The 22060-nt window shown below is 43.8% G+C and overlaps 1 protein-coding gene across 1 annotated transcript in view; it reads right to left on the minus strand.

The window, feature by feature from the left end:
* LOC139379056 (neurexin-2-like) overlaps positions 1-22060 on the minus strand; it is a 929896-nt gene that overhangs the window by 435410 nt on the left and 472426 nt on the right. Inside the window, exon 16 of the mRNA XM_071121799.1 lies at positions 7338-7457. Within this exon, the coding sequence (XP_070977900.1) occupies positions 7338-7457 (120 nt within the window). The remainder of the gene's footprint in view (positions 1-7337; positions 7458-22060) is intronic.

Here is a 22060-nt window from a genome sequence, read left to right on the forward strand (position 1 = left end):
CAAGTCAGTAAAGAACAAATTCTTATTTACAATGACGGCCTAGGAACAGTGTGTTAACTGCCTTGTTCAGGGGTAGAACAACATATTTTTACCTTGTCAGCTCGGGGATTCAATATAACAACCTTTCCGGTTACTGGCTCAACGCTCTAACCACTAGGCTACCAGCCAACCTAATGCTCTTGCAGCTGAATGGAAGCAAGTCCCCGCAGCAATGTTCCAACATCTAGTGGAAAGCCTTCCCAGAAGAGTGGAGGCTGTTATAGCAGCAATGTTCCAACATCTAGTGGAAAGCCTTCCCAGAAGAGTGGAGGCTGTTATAGCAGCAATGTTCCAACATCTAGTGGAAAGCCTTCCCAGAAGAGTGGAGGCTGTTATAGCAGCAATGTTCCAACATCTAGTGGAAAGCCTTCCCAGAAGAGTGGAGGCTGTTATAGCAGCAATGTTCCAACATCTAGTGGAAAGCCTTCCCAGAAGAGTGGAGGCTGTTATAGCAGCAAAGGGAGGACCAACTCCGTATTAATGCCCATGGTTTTGGAATGAGATGTTCGTCAAGCAGTGGTGTAGTTCTGGTGAGGAGGATTTCTTTTCTTTATCAGATCAGGGGTTCTGGGGGGACATTTTTTTTCTGCTCTCACGACCCTGTCTACTAATGTCTTCAGCATTTACTTTAGTGTTTTTCAAGGGTAAGATGGACACAGGCAAGACTATTATCTCGTTATATGCTCTGGAGCCAGAGAGTTTCCAGGCTGTGTTTTCCATGTTAAAGTTGTGTTGAACAGAGTACGGCTGCCAAGGTTCAGGCTCGACGTTCAAATTACAGAGAGAAGAGACATCTGACCCCTCAAATTAATCTCTCTTTCATTTCAGTCTTCTCAGGAGCAGATTGGCCACTTTCAGAGACGTCCCAGTTTGGTAGAGGGGGCTGAGACCCAGTGATGATCAGTCAACGATTCCTGTCAGCGAGGCGTGATGCTACATGCATCTCAATAATCAGCTCTGATCAAGACTGCTGAGAGTTCGAGAGAATGATGCTGCTGCTGCTGGTTGGTGAGAGTTATGGCTGTTAAAGGGCTGGTACTACCAATCTATTTCCTATAGACCATAAAGCCTACAATATTAGCCTAGCTAGAACATGGACTGACTGACGGATTGACAGGACTGACTCTGGGCCTATACCCTTACCGCATTGCAAACTACATCACGACTCCACTCTCCCTAACAATCTTCTGCAACAGCAGGCTTACCATGATAATACCACAGAGTTTCTAAACCCAAAGGCGCAACATCGCAAAGGCTTCTGGGAACGCTTGCGAAACAGACCAAGCAGACCAGACCGCGGTTTGAGATGTCAATTAGAGAAGTGAAAAATTCTTCCTTAGTTGTTCATTTTTTCGAAATCTAAAGACGCAACCTAGATTGGAGCCCATGTCTTAAGCAGTTGAACTTGTTATTACTCCAACCTCGTGAAAGTGACAAACTGACACCTTTTCATTGATGTCAAAAACAACGCAGTTCAGTGCGACCGTTAGACCAGATGGAGGACATGTGAGCTTAGCTAGCCAACATTGCCGTGACATTGCCTACAAGTGTGATCTGGGATTTCTATTGGAGAAGCAGTTTTAGCTATCTACATACAGTCTTTGATGATACCATAGAAGAAGAAGAGGGAGAGATGAAGGAGAGAGAGGAGGGAGGGAGGGAGGGAGAGAGTAGGAGGGAGGGAGATGGAGGAGAGAGAGGAGGGAGGGGGAGATGGAGGGGGGGATGGAGGAGAGAGAAGGAGGGAGCGAGAGATGAAGGAGAGAGAGATAGGAGGGAGAGATGGAGGAGAGAGAAGAGGGAGGGAGGGAGGGAAGGAAGGAAGGAAGGAGGGAAGGAAGGAAGGAAGGAGGGAGGGAGGGAGGGAGGGAGGGAGGGAGGGAGGGAGGGAGGGAGGGAGGGAGGGAGGGAGGGAGGGAGGGAGGGAGGGAGGGAGGGAGGGAGGGGAGAAGAGTGTGTCTGAGAACTGCTGTGTTGCTGACCGACAAGCATGCCCTATGTGTTAGATGGCACGAAGCACCAGCAGCCGGCTATATTCGAACAACGCACCATGCAACTGAAGACACACACAGAGTATTCTCTGCTCAGACTTTCGCTGAATAGAACAGAAAAAGGAGCAATCAAATCATTGGGCAGCTGCAAAACAAAGGGATCCTCTTAACTCCAGTGACTAACAAGGCCGGACGTGTCATTTCTTACAAACACAGTGTACACTCTCTGAGAACCATGGAGAAAAACATGTGAAGGACGACATGAGCAGACGCAGCATCAGGTTAGCACGATGTGGCATAGACATGTACACACACGCGCAACCGCGCACACACACACACACACACACACACACACACACACACACACGCACACACACACACACACACACACACACACACACACACACACACACACACACACACACACACACACACACACACACACACACACACACACACACACACACGCACACCCATGCGCACAGAACGCTGAAACCTAAGCCACACATTGCATGCACTTCCACAGCGGTGCATTCTGACTTAGTTACTGAGGAATACTGTGGAATACCAAGTGCTCCATTTATACACTATGCAGAAAAATGGACCAGTGCACCCGACACTGGCTCGGAATAACAAAGACTTTCACACAGAATGTGTATGTACGCGTGCGATACCCAGTTTCCTTTGTTTCTCTCCTTCCCACACACTCATCCAACAGAGATATCAGACGTCCACCTTCGCCAGCCTTTCCAGCTCAACATAGTGAACCCGTCACAGAGTGGGTCACTGGCAACAATACCACTCTACACAAAAAAACAGAGAGCCTCTCCAAAAGGACATGTCTCCAAATATCCTCTGTGGTGTGCCTTTGTTTCATTCTCAGTTGAGTTCATAGGATGGAACACTAGGAAAAACTGGTGGAAAAATATGTGTTTTCAACAAACAAATGAAGAGAAGTAAACAGGTGGTTCTCTGTCTTTGGTTCAGACAGATAGCTGTCAATCAATCCTTCTCTCTAAAGTCTCCAATGGTCTTCCATTGTTCCTGTTATGAGGAAGCTCTCATAAATCATGCAGATAGATACAAGAGGAAAACATGCGAGAGACAGAGCAGTAGTCTCCAGTCTGGATTGTATGTGAGTTGTCTCATATATAGTATAAAACAATTATCTTTTGCCATTTATTCAAATATAACTTCCATAAATCCTTTCCCAACTGTCTTAGCCCCAAAACTGAGTAACTCTGTAGTCAGACTCAAACGAGCAGAGCACGTAGAGTGTAAAAGTATCTGAGTCTGTGAGGAGAATGCCTAATGCTAGAAGTGTGTGACCAAAGCACTGAAAATATCACATCTCCTATGCATTAGAAGAACTGCCGGAGGGCTTGGGCCTCAACAACAGGCGTCAGAACAGCCCTTAGAACAGCTAACCTGGGCACTTCCCATTTATCGCCCACAGCCTCCACATGTCACACCATGTTATGTCCACCAGGGAACAAAGGTGTGTGAATCTTCAAAGAGACTTACCTTCAGATAGAATGTGACCAATCCCATGCCAGCAACGGCTTCAGCCTCCGTAGAGCTTATCATGCAATAAAGATGATTGGATTAATGAGGACATTGAAATGTCGAGCCGTGTTTTTGTCCAGGCGTCTTGTTTCTGTGGTAATTTAGTGGTTTGTGGGAAATATTATCATAAACATCACTGTCAAATATTGTGTGGTAAATAGCCGACAACAACAGTCTCTCCCGGCAGTTTTCTAGTAAATCCATATGCCTCATCTGTGTTCATAATCGGTGAGTGGAGCAACAACGCTAGTTGACATCCAGGCTAGCGTAGGATTATAATTGAGTGCACTCTTGAAATGTAAAGATACTTTAGAAAAGAAGCCTCTCCTGCCCAAAGTAAGGAGTCGGAAACAACTGGATACATCTAGCTGTTAATCGGTCTCTCTACCAACCAAAACATGTGTGAGTGTTTTTGTGCGTGTCTTGCTCACCCCTTTCATGTGAGCGAGGCTCATCTCCTTTGTGGCCATCTGGCTATAGTGATAAAACACGCCGGGTGGAAGTCACACACACACACACACACACACACACACACACACACACACACACACACACACACACACACACACACACACACACACACACACACACACACACACACACACACACACACACACACTGGCTTCCACAGTTCTAAGGCCTCACTCCTCTTTACAGCCAACAAGGGGGCCTGGACGGAGGACCACAAAGAGCAGGCCAGGGAGAATCAATATGTTAATTTAAGACTGGAATTTTAAAAAAGGGCTGAAATCCTTCCATTCTTTAAGCTTCTTTGAGGAGAATTCTATTGATTTTCATATCTCTTTTTAGGGGTGGTGGGTGGATGCGTGTGGAGGGTGAGCAGTGAGGGGTCACGGTGTGTGTCTGAGCAGGCGTGTGAGTGAGTGTTTGCCTGTCTCAGTATGTCACTGTGTTGGAGGGGCAGATAACATAATTGCTCATCTCTGACTGTGTATGTGATCAAGACTGCAGTCACATGTGTAGCTGTGCTTATGAGATTCATTTTATTCTCAGGTACATTTCAACGAGCGTGCAGAATACTAAACACACTCTAGTGGCAGAGCAAGAGACCAAATATATAGTACCACACTGTTTGAGGAAAGGATTTGTGTGTGTGTGTGTGTGTGTGTGTGTGTGTGTGTGTGTGTGTGTGTGTGTGTGTGTGTGTGTGTGTGTGTGTGTACGCATGCTTGTTTAAAGTAAATATAAAGGCACCTTAAACATTAAGGCACCTTTAATATAAAGGCACCTTAACATTAAACATAAAGGCCCTCTTGAATATAAAGGCACCTTAAACATAAAGGCACCTTAAATATAAAGGCACCTTAAATATAAAGGCAAATTGAATATAAAGGCACCTTAAATATAAAGGCACATTGAATATAAAGGCACCTTAAATATAAAGGCACATTGAATATAAAGGCACCAAAAGGCAAATTTAACATAAAGGCACCTTAAACATAAAGGCACATTTAATATAAAGGCACCTTAAATATAAAGGCACCTTAAATATAAAGGCACCTTAAACATAAAGGCAAATTTAATATAAAGGCACCTTAAATATAAAGGCACCTTAAACATAAAGGCAAATTTAATATAAAGGCACCTTAAATATAAAGGCACATTGAATATAAAGAAACCTTGAAAGTTATTCAAATGCTCAACACCTGCTCTTTTCTAAAGCATAACACATGTTATCAGTGAAAATGCTTTTCTTTTCAAACCAATGGCTGGGAAGTCATTCGAGAACACATACAATGATACATGACGTTTAGCCACTCTATAGCCTAGGGCGAATGCAGGAGAAGAATCATGAACTATTGAGAGTACATTGTAAACCGCACACTGGTTCAGAGTAGTTACAGTACACTTCTAAACAGTCACTATTTTCAGATTCACAATGGTATGCATAGGCACAAAGAGGTGGAGAACGTCAGGGTCTCCACTCGTACACAGTCCTACCTTGCATTGGTGGAGAAAGGAAAATTCCTTGAAAAGTGACACATTACGTCTTCAAATCAATGTTACACAAGCCAAGAAAGCTGAAGGATAGACGTCTTCAAATCAGATAACAAGACAGAATAGGAACTTGAATGTCACTGAGAACAAATATATTGCAGTGAAAGAACGGTAAAGGAGAGGTTTTTGTCTCTGCTCAAAGGCGGCGGTAAAGGAAGTCTCTTCGGCTTTTTAGAACGCTATGGAAGAAACAGACAGGAACACAACAGCAGCACACAACACAACCATGCAGATAGTCAAGCTTATTAGTATATGGTCGGAGGAGAGGAGAGAAGTGAGACCTAGCCAGCAGCCAATAGCACTCTCAGTTTAATATATATTATAATATATGAAGGTGTCTGAGCCGACCTGAAAAAGACCTTTCAGACATCAAACTTAAACATCTCAAAATCAAATGTTAAGAAAAATAAAACCTGCTTAGCCCTTCAAAAGTTATCCTAATTGTGGCTGATTATTGTTGAGAATTTTCCGCAACAGCACAAGCAATGGTCAGCAAACCAAAGGGATAGGGGCCTATTAGCGAGGCGCAGAGGTCCAGTGACCTAGTGTGCTGCGTCTCTGTTGGAAGCCGCTGATTGATGAAAGTCTGCCATTAGACAGTCAGTAGAACTGGTTTAATCAGAAATAAATGACTCCCTCAGTATTAGTCCTCACTCTTCAGTCACCGATTAGGTCATTTTAGCTCTACACTATAGAGGATACCATTAGGCAAGATAATGTCAATGTCGATATTCTCTTGGTTAGGAGGATGGTGAATAGACTTTGTAGTCAGTAAGAAACATTGGTTTTACTGGGTGCTACGTCAGGTGGTAGCAATTGCTATAGAACGAGCTTGATCTCTAGGAGATATTATGGTTATTGGTAAATGTGTAGAGACTTTGGGGCTGGCTGCTGGAGGGATTACTCTCTCTCTCTACCCACACACACACACACACACACACACACACACACACACACACACACACACACACACACATGCACACGCACATGTTCACCACTCTCGTTGGCCGCTTCTGGGCATCTCAGCCGACCTCAGCACCACAAACACCAATCTCTCCAATCTTTAAAAATAAATCTGGATATTAAACTCACTAATAGCCCCACTGACACTTTGCTGAGCTAGGAGAGCATAGGCATCGGCGTGCCTCTCTTCCCCTCTCCTCCAATTATTCTACCCTCAAACTCATCACAGGCAAGATAAGAGGAGGTCAATATGGATCTGAGTTTAACTCCTTAATAAGCTAACAAAGTAAACCCACTGCTCTATGAGCCTTGGACCGTATCTCTCTGGCCGTGTTCTAGATGAATTTAGCCTGTGGGGGATATGGATAGAATGCTAACTCACTCCAAATGAGCCTCTCATACTAACAAGCGTTCATATCTTAATGTGTCCACTAGGGAGGCGCCAGAGAGCTATCAAACACAGACCCAAAAGATACTTCAAACCAAGCATGACATACTGTATATTACCTGCAACTGAAAGTAGTCTATACCCATTTATAAACTGGGTAGTTCGAGCCCTGAATGCTGATTCCGTGTTGCGTTGTGCCTAAGAACAGCCCTTAGCCGTGGTGTATTGGCCATATGCCACAACCCCTAGGGGCTTATTGCTTAAATACAACCAGACCACTCTACACAACACAACACTTACACAACCTACACACAACCTTCACACAACATACACAACCTTCACACAACCCAGCACGGCGATGTTGTACTCACGGTCGCTACAGAAGGAGCCTCCATAGGACGTCATGGTGCAGTCGCAGGAGAAGCCCTCCCACTGCTGGAGACACACCCCCTGATTGTAGCAGGAGTCCTCCGTACAGGTGGTGCTAGGTCCTGGGGGGATTGGATGGAGAACAAGGTCATTGTACAACACACAACACTCACACATTTGTTGTATGCCAATCTATGTGAGGACATTGGAAAATAACTGTAATCATAAATCCTAAGGCTCAGGCAACATTCGCACTGAGCTAAAGGGTAGAGCTTCCGCTTTCAATGTGCGGGACTCTAACCCGGAAGCGCATAAAAAATCCTGCTATGCCCTCCGGCGAACCATCAAACAGGAAAAGTGTCAATACAGAGCTAAGATTGAATCGTACTACACCGGCACCGACCCTCGTCTTGTGTGGCAGGGCTTGCAAACATTTACAGACTACAAAGAGAAGCACAGCCGCGAGCTGCCCAGTGACAAGAGCCTACCAGACGAACTAAATCACTTCTATGCTCACTTCAAGGCAAGCAACACAGAGGCATGCATGAGAGCATCAGCTGTTCCGGACTAATGTGTGATCACGCTCTCCATAGCCGACGTGAGTAAGACCTTTAAACAGGTCAACATTCACAAGGCTGCGGGGCCAGACGGATTACCAGGATGTGTGCTCCGGGCATGTCCTGACTAACTGGCAGGTGTCTTCACCGACATTTTCAACATGTCCCTGATTGAGTCGGTAATACCAACATGTTTCAAGCAGAACACCATAATCCCTGTGCCCAAGAAGGGCAACCTGCCTAAATGACAACCGACCCGTAGAACTCACGTCCGTAGCCATGAAGTGCTATGAAAGGCTGGTAATGGCTCACATCAACACCATTATCCCAGAAACCCTAGACCCACTCCAATTTGCATACTCCCCAAACAGATCCACAGATAATGCAATCTCTATTGCACTCCACAGTGCCCTTTCCCACCTGGACAAAAGAAACACCTAGGTGAGAATGCTATTCATTGACTACATCTTAGCGTTCAACACCATAGTGCCCTCAAAGCTCATCACTAAGCTAAGGATCCTGGGACTAAACACCTCGCTCTTTAACTGGATCCTGGACTTCCTGACGGGCCACCCCCAGGTGGTGAGGGTAGGTAGCAACACATCTGCCACACTGATCCTCAACACTGGAGCCCCTCAGTCCCCTCCTGTACTCCCTGTTCACCCACGACTGCGTGGCCAGGCACGACTCCAACACCATCATTAAGTTTGTGGACGACACAACAGTGGTAGGCCTGATCACCGACAATGACGAGACAGAATAACGATTGTGCCAGAATAACAACCTATCCCTCAACGTAACCAAGACTAAGGAGATGATTGTGGACTACAGGAAACAGAGGAACAAGCACGCCCCCGTTCTCGTAGAGGAGCAGGTTGAGAGCTTCAAGTTCCTTGGTGTCCACATCACCAACAAACCCTTAATTGTCGAAACACACCAAGACAGTCATGAAGAGGGCACGACAGAGCCTATTCCCCCTCAGGAAACTAAAAAGATTTTGCATGGGACTTCAGATCCTCAAAAGGTTCCACAGCTGCAACATTGAGAGCATCCTGACTGGTTGCATCACTGCCTGGTACGGCAACTGCTTGGCCTCCGACCGCACGGCACTACAGACGGTAGTGCGTACGGCCCAGTACATCACTGGGCCTAAGCTGCCGCCATCCAGGACCTCTACATCAGGAGGTGTCAGAGAAAGGCCCTAAAAATTGTCCAAGTCCCCAGCCACCCCAGTCATAGACTGTTCTCTCTACAACCGCATGGCAAGTGGTACCGGAGCGCCAAGTCTAGGACCAAAAGGCTTCTCAACAGTCTTTACGCCAAAGCCATAAGACACCTGAACAGGTAATCAAATGGCTACCCGGACTATTTGCATTATGTGCCTCCTCCCACCCCCTCTTTTACGCTACTGCTACTCTGTTTTTCTTATATGCATAGTCACTGTAACTATACACTCATGTACATACTACCTCAACTAGCCCGACTAACCGGTGCCCCTGCTCATTGGCTACCCGGACTAACTGCATTGTGTCCCGCCACCCCCCACCCGCCAACCTCTTTTTTACGCTACTGCTACTCTCTGTCGATCATATACGCATAGTCACTTTAACCATACTTACATGTACTGTACATACTACCTCAATCAGCCCGACTAACCACTGCCTGTATATAGCCTCTCTACTGTATATAGCCTCTCTACTGTATATAGCCTCATTACTGTATATAGCCTCTCTACTGCATATAGCCTCTCTACTGTATATAGCCTCGCTACTGTATATAGCATCTCTACTGTATATAGCCTCTCTACTGTGTATAACCTCTCTACTGTATATAGCCTCGCTACTGTATATAGCATCTCTACTGTATTTAGCATCTCTACTGTATATAGCCTCTACTGTGTATAGCCTCGCTACTGTATATAGCCTCGCTACTGTATATAGCCTCACTACTGTATATAGCCTCTCTACTGTATATAGCATCTCTACTGTATATAGCCTCTCTACTGTATATAGCCTCGCTACTGTATATAGCCTCGCTACTGTATATAGCATCTCTACTGTATATAGCCTCGTTACTGTATATAGCCTCTCTACTGTATATAGCCTCGCTACTGTATATAGCATCTCTACTGTATATAGCCTCTCTACTGTATATAGCCTCTCTACTGTATATAGCCTCTCTACTGTATATAGCATCTCTACTGTATATAGCCTCTCTACTGTATATAGCCTCTCTACTGTATATAGCCTCTCTACTGTATATAGCCTCTCTACTGTATATAGCCTCGCTAATGTGTTTTTTTTCTCTTTTTTTTACAGCTGTTTTTATTTCTCTACTTATCTATACTGCTTTTTGTCAATGTGGGCAAACTGTAATCCTCTGTAGGGTACTCAAGGGGAACAGAGAAGAGCGTCTGCTACTAAAACGTCAAATGTAATGACATAAGGACCTGTTTATGTCAATATGGGAATATAGGGGACTAACTGTAATCATATCCATAACATGGGTTATTTGGTCCATTGTGATTTAATCAAGGTTGGTTAAAAAGTCTTAAAGCTGAATTTAATATTTATTCTGGGTTTAAACCTGAATTCCATGCAGTCATTTAACTGGGAGTCGTATTAGTTGATTTGAATGTTGAAAGAGTGGGGAATGTTCGGGTCGAACCGAGTTGAAAGAGAAAGGGGACTTAACAATGACATGGATGGCTGTGCTCATTAAAATTCTCCAATTAGAAAAAGCAACTATTGTAATTTCTCAGCGGAGTTCCCGAGCACATGAGAGTGATAAGTGAATTGCATGTTAGCCAGGAGGTATTCAAAACAACTGTGCCTCTGTTATCAAACCCATTAATACCTGCTGATGCTTCAGATTACCAATGACCCATAGAAAACCATAGCTGGATAATTAACAGGTAGACCTTCCATGTCACTTGCATTTAGTATGTGATTAAAAAAACAAGTAATGAAAGCTTAATTTATTATTCAACAGGCAAATATGTTCTTAATTAAATCATAAGCCTGACTTAGATTATAGTTTTTTTTGTTCAATGGCCGGCGCTCTAAAAATAAGTTATTTAAGATGATCAATTAAAAGAAGGTTGATCTTTTGGACAGAAAAGTGACAGACCATTTAGGGAGAACTAACTTATTACGAAGTCAATTAGTCAAATACACTTACAAAGCATGCACAGTCATTTATTTCAAAAGATGTTACTATTTACACGTCTTAAGAGCAGACCAATTAAGCCAAAACTTTGAAATGTATAAGAGCGCAGGTCATTTCCTCAATGTTATTCCAAAATGGCCACTTTAAAGGAGACGTCGTCATTTTATCACTTCATGTTTTAATTGCCCGCTGCTGTGATTACTCCATCAATCAGGTCTTAATACATGAACCCTAGAGTCTCTAATTAAACATTTTGCTATAATTATTATTGAAGTCAATCACAATATTATCACAGTGTTACACACTATTGATCGGCTGCTACAACAACAACAACCATGGTGTATGGTTCAGAATTTAGTTTAGAACCTTTTGAGTAAGCTTGTCATTGAGATGCCTTGTATTTGGTGTGAGCAGTGGAGTTGTAAGCTTGTCATTGAGATGCCTTGTATTTGGTGTGAGCAGTGGAGTTGTAAACTTGTCATTGAGATGCCTTGTATTTGGTGTGAAGAGTGGAGTTGTAAACTTGTCATTGAGATGCCTTGTATTTGGTGTGAAGAGTGGAGTTGTAAACTTGTCATTGAGATGCCTTGTATTTGGTGTGAGCAGTGGAGTTGTAAACTTGTCATTGAGATGCCTTGTATTTGGTGTGAAGAGTGGAGTTGTAAACTTGTCATTGAGATGCCTTGTATTTGGTGTGAAGAGTGGAGTTGTAAACTTGTCATTGAGATGCCTTGTATTTGGTGTGAAGAGTGGAGTTGTAAACTTGTCATTGAGATGCCTTGTATTTGGTGTGAAGAGTGGAGTTGTAAACTTGTCATTGAGATGCCTTGTATTTGGTGTGAAGAGTGGAGTTGTAAACTTGTCATTGAGATGCCTTGTATTTGGTGTGAGCAGTGGAGTTGTAAACTTGTCATTGAGATGCCTTGTATTTGGTGTGAAGAGTGGAGTTGTAAACTTGTCATTGAGATGCCTTGTATTTGGTGTGAAGAGTGGAGTTGTAAACTTGTCATTGAGATGCCTTGTATTTGGTGTGAAGAGTGGAGTTGTAAACTTGTCATTGAGATGCCTTGTATTTGGTGTGAAGAGTGGAGTTGTAAACTTGTCATTGAGATGCCTTGTATTTGGTGTGAGCAGTGGAGTTGTAAACTTGTCATTGAGATGCCTTGTATTTGGTGTGAGCAGTGGAGTTGTAAACTTGTCATTGAGATGCCTTGTATTTGGTGTGAGCAGTGGAGTTGTAAACTTGTCATTGAGATGCCTTGTATTTGGTGTGAGCAGTGGAGTTGTAAACTTGTCATTGAGATGCCTTGTATTTGGTGTGAAGAGTGGAGTTGTAAACTTGTCATTGAGATGCCTTGTATTTGGTGTGAGCAGTGGAGTTGTAAACTTGTCATTGAGATGCCTTGTATTTGGTGTGAAGAGTGGAGTTGTAAACTTGTCATTGAGATGCCTTGTATTTGGTGTGAAGAGTGGAGTTGTAAACTTGTCATTGAGATGCCTTGTATTTGGTGTGAAGAGTGGAGTTGTAAACTTGTCATTGAGATGCCTTGTATTTGGTGTGAAGAGTGGAGTTGTAAACTTGTCATTGAGATGCCTTGTATTTGGTGTGAGCAGTGGAGTTGTAAACTTGTCATTGAGATGCCTTGTATTTGGTGTGAAGAGTGGAGTTGTAAACTTGTCATTGAGATGCCTTGTATTTGGTGTGAGCAGTGGAGTTGTAAACTTGTCATTGAGATGCCTTGTATTTGGTGTGAGCAGTGGAGTTGTAAACTTGTCATTGAGATGCCTTGTATTTGGTGTGAGCAGTGGAGTTGTAAACTTGTCATTGAGATGCCTTGTATTTGGTGTGAAGAGTGGAGTTGTAAACTTGTCATTGAGATGCCTTGTATTTGGTGTGAGCAGTGGAGTTGTAAACTTGTCATTGAGATGCCTTGTATTTGGTGTGAAGAGTGGAGTTGTAAACTTGTCATTGAGATGCCTTGTATTTGGTGTGAAGAGTGGAGTTGTAAACTTGTCATTGAGATGCCTTGTATTTGGTGTGAAGAGTGGAGTTGTAAACTTGTCATTGAGATGCCTTGTATTTGGTGTGAAGAGTGGAGTTGTAAACTTGTCATTGAGATGCCTTGTATTTGGTGTGAGCAGTGGAGTTGTAAACTTGTCATTGAGATGCCTTGTATTTGGTGTGAAGAGTGGAGTTGTAAACTTGTCATTGAGATGCCTTGTATTTGGTGTGAGCAGTGGAGTTGTAAACTTGTCATTGAGATGCCTTGTATTTGGTGTGAGCAGTGGAGTTGTAAACTTGTCATTGAGATGCCTTGTATTTGGTGTGAGCAGTGGAGTTGTAAACTTGTCATTGAGATGCCTTGTATTTGGTGTGAAGAGTGGAGTTGTAAACTTGTCATTGAGATGCCTTGTATTTGGTGTGAGCAGTGGAGTTGTAAACTTGTCATTGAGATGCCTTGTATTTGGTGTGAGCAGTGGAGTTGTAAACTTGTCATTGAGATGCCTTGTATTTGGTGTGAAGAGTGGAGTTGTAAACTTGTCATTGAGATGCCTTGTATTTGGTGTGAAGAGTGGAGTTGTAAACTTGTCATTGAGATGCCTTGTATTTGGTGTGAGCAGTGGAGTTGTAAACTTGTCATTGAGATGCCTTGTATTTGGTGTGAAGAGTGGAGTTGTAAACTTGTCATTGAGATGCCTTGTATTTGGTGTGAAGAGTGGAGTTGTAAACTTGTCATTGAGATGCCTTGTATTTGGTGTGAGCAGTGGAGTTGTAAACTTGTCATTGAGATGCCTTGTATTTGGTGTGAAGAGTGGAGTTGTAAACTTGTCATTGAGATGCCTTGTATTTGGTGTGAAGAGTGGAGTTGTAAACTTGTCATTGAGATGCCTTGTATTTGGTGTGAAGAGTGGAGTTGTAAACTTGTCATTGAGATGCCTTGTATTTGGTGTGAAGAGTGGAGTTGTAAACTTGTCATTGAGATGCCTTGTATTTGGTGTGAAGAGTGGAGTTGTAAACTTGTCATTGAGATGCCTTGTATTTGGTGTGAAGAGTGGAGTTGTAAACTTGTCATTGAGATGCCTTGTATTTGGTGTGAAGAGTGGAGTTGTAAACTTGTCATTGAGATGCCTTGTATTTGGTGTGAAGAGTGGAGTTGTAAACTTGTCATTGAGATGCCTTGTATTTGGTGTGAAGAGTGGAGTTGTAAACTTGTCATTGAGATGCCTTGTATTTGGTGTGAAGAGTGGAGTTGTAAACTTGTCATTGAGATGCCTTGTATTTGGTGTGAAGAGTGGAGTTGTAAACTTGTCATTGAGATGCCTTGTATTTGGTGTGAGCAGTGGAGTTGTAAACTTGTCATTGAGATGCCTTGTATTTGGTGTGAGCAGTGGAGTTGTAAACTTGTCATTGAGATGCCTTGTATTTGGTGTGAGCAGTGGAGTTGTAAACTTGTCATTGAGATGCCTTGTATTTGGTGTGAAGAGTGGAGTTGTAAACTTGTCATTGAGATGCCTTGTATTTGGTGTGAGCAGTGGAGTTGTAAACTTGTCATTGAGATGCCTTGTATTTGGTGTGAAGAGTGGAGTTGTAAACTTGTCATTGAGATGCCTTGTATTTGGTGTGAAGAGTGGAGTTGTAAACTTGTCATTGAGATGCCTTGTATTTGGTGTGAAGAGTGGAGTTGTAAACTTGTCATTGAGATGCCTTGTATTTGGTGTGAAGAGTGGAGTTGTAAACTTGTCATTGAGATGCCTTGTATTTGGTGTGAGCAGAGTGGAGTTGTAAACTTGTCATTGAGATGCCTTGTATTTGGTGTGAAGAGTGGAGTTGTAAACTTGTCATTGAGATGCCTTGTATTTGGTGTGAGCAGTGGAGTTGTAAACTTGTCATTGAGATGCCTTGTATTTGGTGTGAGCAGTGGAGTTGTAAACTTGTCATTGAGATGCCTTGTATTTGGTGTGAGCAGTGGAGTTGTAAACTTGTCATTGAGATGCCTTGTATTTGGTGTGAGCAGTGGAGTTGTAAACTTGTCATTGAGATGCCTTGTATTTGGTGTGAGCAGTGGAGTTGTAAACTTGTCATTGAGATGCCTTGTATTTGGTGTGAAGAGTGGAGTTGTAAACTTGTCATTGAGATGCCTTGTATTTGGTGTGAAGAGTGGAGTTGTAAACTTGTCATTGAGATGCCTTGTATTTGGTGTGAAGAGTGGAGTTGTAAACTTGTCATTGAGATGCCTTGTATTTGGTGTGAAGAGTGGAGTTGTAAACTTGTCATTGAGATGCCTTGTATTTGGTGTGAGCAGTGGAGTTGTAAACTTGTCATTGAGATGCCTTGTATTTGGTGTGAAGAGTGGAGTTGTAAACTTGTCATTGAGATGCCTTGTATTTGGTGTGAGCAGTGGAGTTGTAAACTTGTCATTGAGATGCCTTGTATTTGGTGTGAGCAGTGGAGTTGTAAACTTGTCATTGAGATGCCTTGTATTTGGTGTGAGCAGTGGAGTTGTAAACTTGTCATTGAGATGCCTTGTATTTGGTGTGAAGAGTGGAGTTGTAAACTTGTCATTGAGATGCCTTGTATTTGGTGTGAGCAGTGGAGTTGTAAACTTGTCATTGAGATGCCTTGTATTTGGTGTGAGCAGTGGAGTTGTAAACTTGTCATTGAGATGCCTTGTATTTGGTGTGAAGAGTGGAGTTGTAAACTTGTCATTGAGATGCCTTGTATTTGGTGTGAAGAGTGGAGTTGTAAACTTGTCATTGAGATGCCTTGTATTTGGTGTGAGCAGTGGAGTTGTAAACTTGTCATTGAGATGCCTTGTATTTGGTGTGAAGAGTGGAGTTGTAAACTTGTCATTGAGATGCCTTGTATTTGGTGTGAAGAGTGGAGTTGTAAACTTGTCATTGAGATGCCTTGTATTTGGTGTGAAGAGTGGAGTTGTAAACTTGTCATTGAGATGCCTTGTATTTGGTGTGAAGAGTGGAGTTGTAAACTTGTCATTGAGATGCCTTGTATTTGGTGTGAAGAGTGGAGTTGTAAACTTGTCATTGAGATGCCTTGTATTTGGTGTGAAGAGTGGAGTTGTAAACTTGTCATTGAGATGCCTTGTATTTGGTGTGAAGAGTGGAGTTGTAAACTTGTCATTGAGATGCCTTGTATTTGGTGTGAAGAGTGGAGTTGTAAACTTGTCATTGAGATGCCTTGTATTTGGTGTGAAGAGTGGAGTTGTAAACTTGTCATTGAGATGCCTTGTATTTGGTGTGAGCAGTGGAGTTGTAAACTTGTCATTGAGATGCCTTGTATTTGGTGTGAAGAGTGGAGTTGTAAACTTGTCATTGAGATGCCTTGTATTTGGTGTGAGCAGTGGAGTTGTAAACTTGTCATTGAGATGCCTTGTATTTGGTGTGAGCAGTGGAGTTGTAAACTTGTCATTGAGATGCCTTGTATTTGGTGTGAAGAGTGGAGTTGTAAACTTGTCATTGAGATGCCTTGTATTTGGTGTGAAGAGTGGAGTTGTAAACTTGTCATTGAGATGCCTTGTATTTGGTGTGAGCAGTGGAGTTGTAAACTTGTCATTGAGATGCCTTGTATTTGGTGTGAGCAGTGGAGTTGTAAACTTGTCATTGAGATGCCTTGTATTTGGTGTGGGCAGTGGAGTTGTAAACTTGTCATTGAGATGCCTTGTACTTGGTGTGAGCAGTGGAGTTGTAAACTTGTCATAAAAAATACACTATGCAGTGCATTCAGAAAATATTCAGACCTCTTGACTTTTTCCACATTTAGTTACTTTACAGTCATATTCTAAAATGGATTGAATTGTTTTTTCCCCCCTCATCAATCTACACACAATAACCCATAACATAGCTTTTTTTTGCAAATGTATGAAATAAAAACAACTGAAATTTCACATTTACATAAGTATTCAGACGCTTTACTCAGTACTTTGTTGAAGCACCTTTGGCAGCGATTACAGCCTTGAGTCTTCTTGGGTATGACGCTACAAGCTTAGCACACCTGTATTTGGGGAGATTCTCCCATTCTTCTCTGCAGATCCTCTCAAGCTCTGTCAGGTTGGATGGGGAGCGTTGCTGCACAGCTATTTTCAGGTATTTTCAGAGTTGTTCGATCGGATTCAAGTCCAGGCTCTGGCTGGGTCACTCAAGGCCCTTCTCCCCTGATTGCTCAGTTTGTCCGGGCAGCCAGTTCTAGGTAGAGTCTTGGTGGTTATAAACGTCTTCATTTGAAGAAGGATCCAGGCCACTGTGTTCTTGGGGACCTTCAATGCTGCAGAATTGTTTTGGTACCCTTCCCCAGATCTGTGCCTCGACACAATCCTGTCTCTGAGCTCTGTGGACAATTCCTTCAACCTCATGGATTGGTTTTTGCTCTGACATGCACTGCCAACTGTGGGACCTTATATAGACAGGTGTGTGCCTTTCCAAATAATGTCCTATCAATTTAATTTACTATAGGTGGACTCCAATCAGGTTGTAGAAACATCTCAATAATGATCAATGGAAACCAGACGATCCTGAGCTCAAATTCGAGTCTCATAGCAAAGGGTCTGAGTACTTATGTAAATAAGGTATTCATGCGATAACCTGTTTTAGCGTTGTAATTATGGGGTGTCCACAAATGTGGAAAAAGTCAAGGGGTCTGAATACTTTCCGAATGCACTGTATGGACAAATGTTTCTGGACACCCTTCAAATTCATGGATTAGGCTATTTCAGCCACACCCGTTGCTGACAGGTATACAAAATGGAGCACACAGCTATGCAATCTCTATAGACAAACATTGGCAGTAGAAAAGCCTCACTGAAGAGCTCAGTGACTTTGAACATGGCACCGTCATAGGATGCCACCTTTCGAACAAGTCAGTTCGTCAAATTTCTGCCCTGTTAGAGCTGCCCCGGTCGCCTGTAAGGGCTGTTATTTTGAAATGGAAATGTTTAAGAGAAACAACAGCTCAGACACAAAGTGGTAGGCCACACAAGCTCACAGAACGGGACCGCCGAGTGCTAAAAATCGCCTGTCATCGTTTGCCTCTGGAAGGTCAGCACAGGTCGGTAGCTTCATGAAATGTGTTTCCATTGCCACACACAAGCCTAAGATCATCACTCAATGCTAAAAGTCATCTGGAGAGGTGTAAAGCTCGCCACCATTGGAAATGCGTTCTCTGGAGTGATCCCGCTTTACCATCTGGCAGTCCGACAGATTAATCTGAGAGTGGCGGATGCCAGGAGAACGTTACCTGACCCAATACATACTGCCAACTGTAAGGCCCCTTAGTTTCAGTGAAGGGAAGTCTTAGCGCTAAAGCATACATTGACGTTCTAGACCATTCTGTGCTTCCAACATTGTGACAACAGTTTGGGGAAGGCCCTTTCCTGTTTCAGCATAACAACGCCCCCATGCAAAAAGCAAGGTCCATGCAGAAATGGTTTGTCGAGATCGGTGTGTGGAAGAACTTGACTGGCCTCAACCCCTTCGAACACCTTAGGGATGAATTGGAACGCCGACTGCGAGCCAGATCTAATCGCCCAACATCAGTGCCCGACCTCACTAATGCTATGGTGGTTGAATGGAAGCAAGTCCCCGCAGCAATGTTCCAACATCTAGTGGAAAGCCTTCCCAGAAGAGTGGAAGCTGTTATAGAGGGGGCCAACTCCATATTAATGGCCATGATTTTGGAATGAGATGTTTGACGTTCCACATACTTTTGGTCATGTAGTGTACCCCCTTCTGTTAAAAGCTGTAGCTCTGTCTTATTAAAGGAGCTGGATGACTGAGCAGCATATTAGCTGCTAGGGCACTAACAATCTTGTTGTGTAACCCACCTTAACACTGGCATGACTACTGTACCTGGAGCTAACAGCTGGAGAGAGAATGAGACATCTGGGTACCTCCAACTCCCCCTTCTTCCACTTCCACATTCTCTCTCCCCCCTCTCTCTTTCTTTCTCTCTCCCCCTCTCTCTCTATCCCTCCCTCCCTCCCCCCCTCTCCCTCAATCCCTCCCCCTCTCTCTCTCCCTCCCTCCCTCCCCCCCCCTCTCTCTCTCTCTCTCCCTCCCTCCCTCCCTCCCCCCCTCTCTCTCTCTCTCTCTCCCCCTCCCTCCCTACCACCCTCTCTCTCTCTCTCCCTCCCTCCCTCCCCTTCCCTCTCTCCGTCTCCCTGTCTCTTTCCGTTTCCCTCTGTCACCATGCCTCTCCATTTCTCCCTCCCTCCCTCCCCTTCCCTCTCTCCCTCCCTCCCTCCCTCTCCTTCCCTCTCTCCCTCCCTCCCTCCCCCCTCTCTCTCTCTCCCTCCCCCTCTCTCTCTCTCTCCCTCCCTCCCTCCCCTTCCCTCTCTCCGTCTCCCTGTCTCTTTCCGTTTCCCTCTGTCACCATGCCTCTCCATTTTCCCTCCCTCCCTCCCTCCCTCCCTCCCTCCCTCCCTCCCTCCCTCCCTCCCTCCCTCCCTCCCTCCCTCCCTCCCTCCCTCCCTCCCTCTCTCTCTCTCCCTCCCTCCCCCCATCTATCTCCCTCCCTCCCTCTCCTTCCCTCTCTCCCTCCCTCCTCCCTCTCTCTCTCCCTCCCCCCCTCTCTCTCTCTCTCCCTCCCTCCCTCCCCTTCCCTCTCTCCGTCTCCCTGTCTCTTTCCGTTTCCCTCTGTCACCATGCCTCTCCATTTCTCCCTCCCTCCCCTCTCCCTTCCTCCCTCCTCACTCCCTTCCTCTTGCCCTCCATCTCTTCCACCTCTGTCTGCCTCTCAAATCCCAGACGTGAGTCAGCAACTCAGCATAGTTAGGAACAGAGAGTGAATGGTTGTTCTCTGCTCCCGCTGTTGTAGGAAGGGATCAGTGGAGTCAGGCAGCTACAGGAGAACAAGGTGCCCCTGCCGACATACAGCTTAGAGGGGCTGACTACTGTTTAGAATGTCCATGACATACAGTATAGTTCAGTTGGGGATCTGTGTGTGCTTTTGTCAACTCCTATGTAATTTGTTGTCTTATTGTCGTGCCATAGCCCTAGATGTTTGCCATGACAACGGAAGAACAACCCAGTCTGCCACAAGGAAAAACTATGAGTAGTAATTTTCATTTTTGAAATGATTTATACATAAACTTTTGATACTTTTGATACATAACTATATTTTAGCAATTACATTTACTTTGGATACTTAAGTATACTGTATTTAAAACTAATACTTTATTATTTTACTGGGTAACTTTCACTTTTACTTGAATCATTTTCTATTAAGGTATCTACTTTAACTCAAGTATGACAATTAGGTACTTTTTCAATCACTGATTACCTCTTACTACCAGCCATTTGAGAGTTCAGGGGAGTAGATGTGATAGCCTAATGCAGTTTTAGATATCTGTTAAGAAGGACGTAATTGCAACATATAACTTTAGGCAGGTAATAAGCCAGGCTGGCTGGCAGAGGTGGCTGTGTTCGCATTTAGACACCAAGCGGTGCCGGGACCTCTGGGAAATCAGTGGCGCTCTCTTGAAGCCACACGCCACAGACAGTATGAACACCGCTGCCGTTACAGCCTGCAGGCGTCACAAACACAATTAACTAGCCGCCAGAGATTCGCCAAAACACTGGTGACGTCACCCAGTCCAGCGTCCCGCTGCCAAAAAGCTGAGCCCCTTCCAAATGGAGGATTGATGAGTCTATGCTACAGTGAGCGCTGCAGGGTGGTTAAGATTAGCTACCGACAATAACATTAGAGGCAGAGATACCTCCCGCAGGTTTTATGGTGCAATAGACTGGATATACAGTGGAGAGGAGACTGTAAAGAATGAGTCTTAGAGTGGGGTCTAACTGTATATTCTGGGTATTACTGCCGAAGAAGGAGCTATGAGTTACTGCAGGAGTCCAACTTCAGAAGCTCTTGTATATGATAAGACTGGGAAGAAAACAGATGGGGTGTTAAAGACTGATGAGGCTGCCTGGGTGAATGCCAAGTGTGTACGCGCGTGTGTGTGTGTGTGTGTGTGTGTGTGTGTGTGTGTGTGTGTGTGTGTGTGTGTGTGAATTCATGCACCTATTATCTTAGCTGGGGTATAAAAGGAAAGGGAAAGGGGGATACCTAGTAAAGAACGTGGGGATGGAGGTCGGAGAATTTTGACTTTTTACAAACACCTGCAATCTAGAGCCATAATCATCATGCATAATTCGATGTAAAAACAAACTGGTCTATTTTTCTGCGTAGGTTATCTAAGCATACCTCCTTATCTGTTAATTTGTAATTTTAATGAGAGTGTCATTCTGAATATACTGCACTAATACACCGAGAACAGTACATCCACATTACAACAACGTATCTGGGATCGAGACACACATCATCAATACAGGCACATATCATGGATTCAAAATGTCTACACAAATATCATGATATTATCACAAAGTGCAAACCCGGCAAACCTCTTGATCGGTCTGTATCTTCCTGACTGGTGGTTCTTTTTATAAAGAAACTAAAATGCTTCTCTGCTAAAATATTGGTAAAAGATTGAAGGACATTAAGTTATTGCTTGCTTTTCTAAAGTCTACCAACCTTACCAGCAGGCATGCCAGCGAAGATAGTTAGACAAGCTAGCTACACTAACTTGAATGATATCCTGAATTGGCTTCTTGGTAGCTACTTATGAGGTTGGGAGATTGGGAACCTCTCTAGCTGGCTAGCTAAAGCCAACGTCATAAAATTGTTAGGTGGATAGATTTACAGAGAAACAGCAAAACATTTTAATGTTATTTATTCATCAAGAAGGAATCATTAGGCTACATAGCTCATTTTCATTTACAAAGATTCCTTCTGCGAGTCCTGACAATTCTGACTTTGTGGCTGTGGAATCTGACCAACTGTATATCTTTGCTCCGTGTTACAGGAAGGAACCACTTAATAATACCGCTGACAGGTCTTTTTTTATAAAATATTCGGATAAAATGTGAACTTCAAAATGAAGTTTAATAATGAATTTAACATCAGAATTGTAAAAAAGAAACAGGACAAG

Source organism: Oncorhynchus clarkii, chromosome 21, assembly GCF_045791955.1.
Source record: "Oncorhynchus clarkii lewisi isolate Uvic-CL-2024 chromosome 21, UVic_Ocla_1.0, whole genome shotgun sequence".
Classification (NCBI taxonomy): Eukaryota; Metazoa; Chordata; class Actinopteri; order Salmoniformes; family Salmonidae; genus Oncorhynchus; species Oncorhynchus clarkii.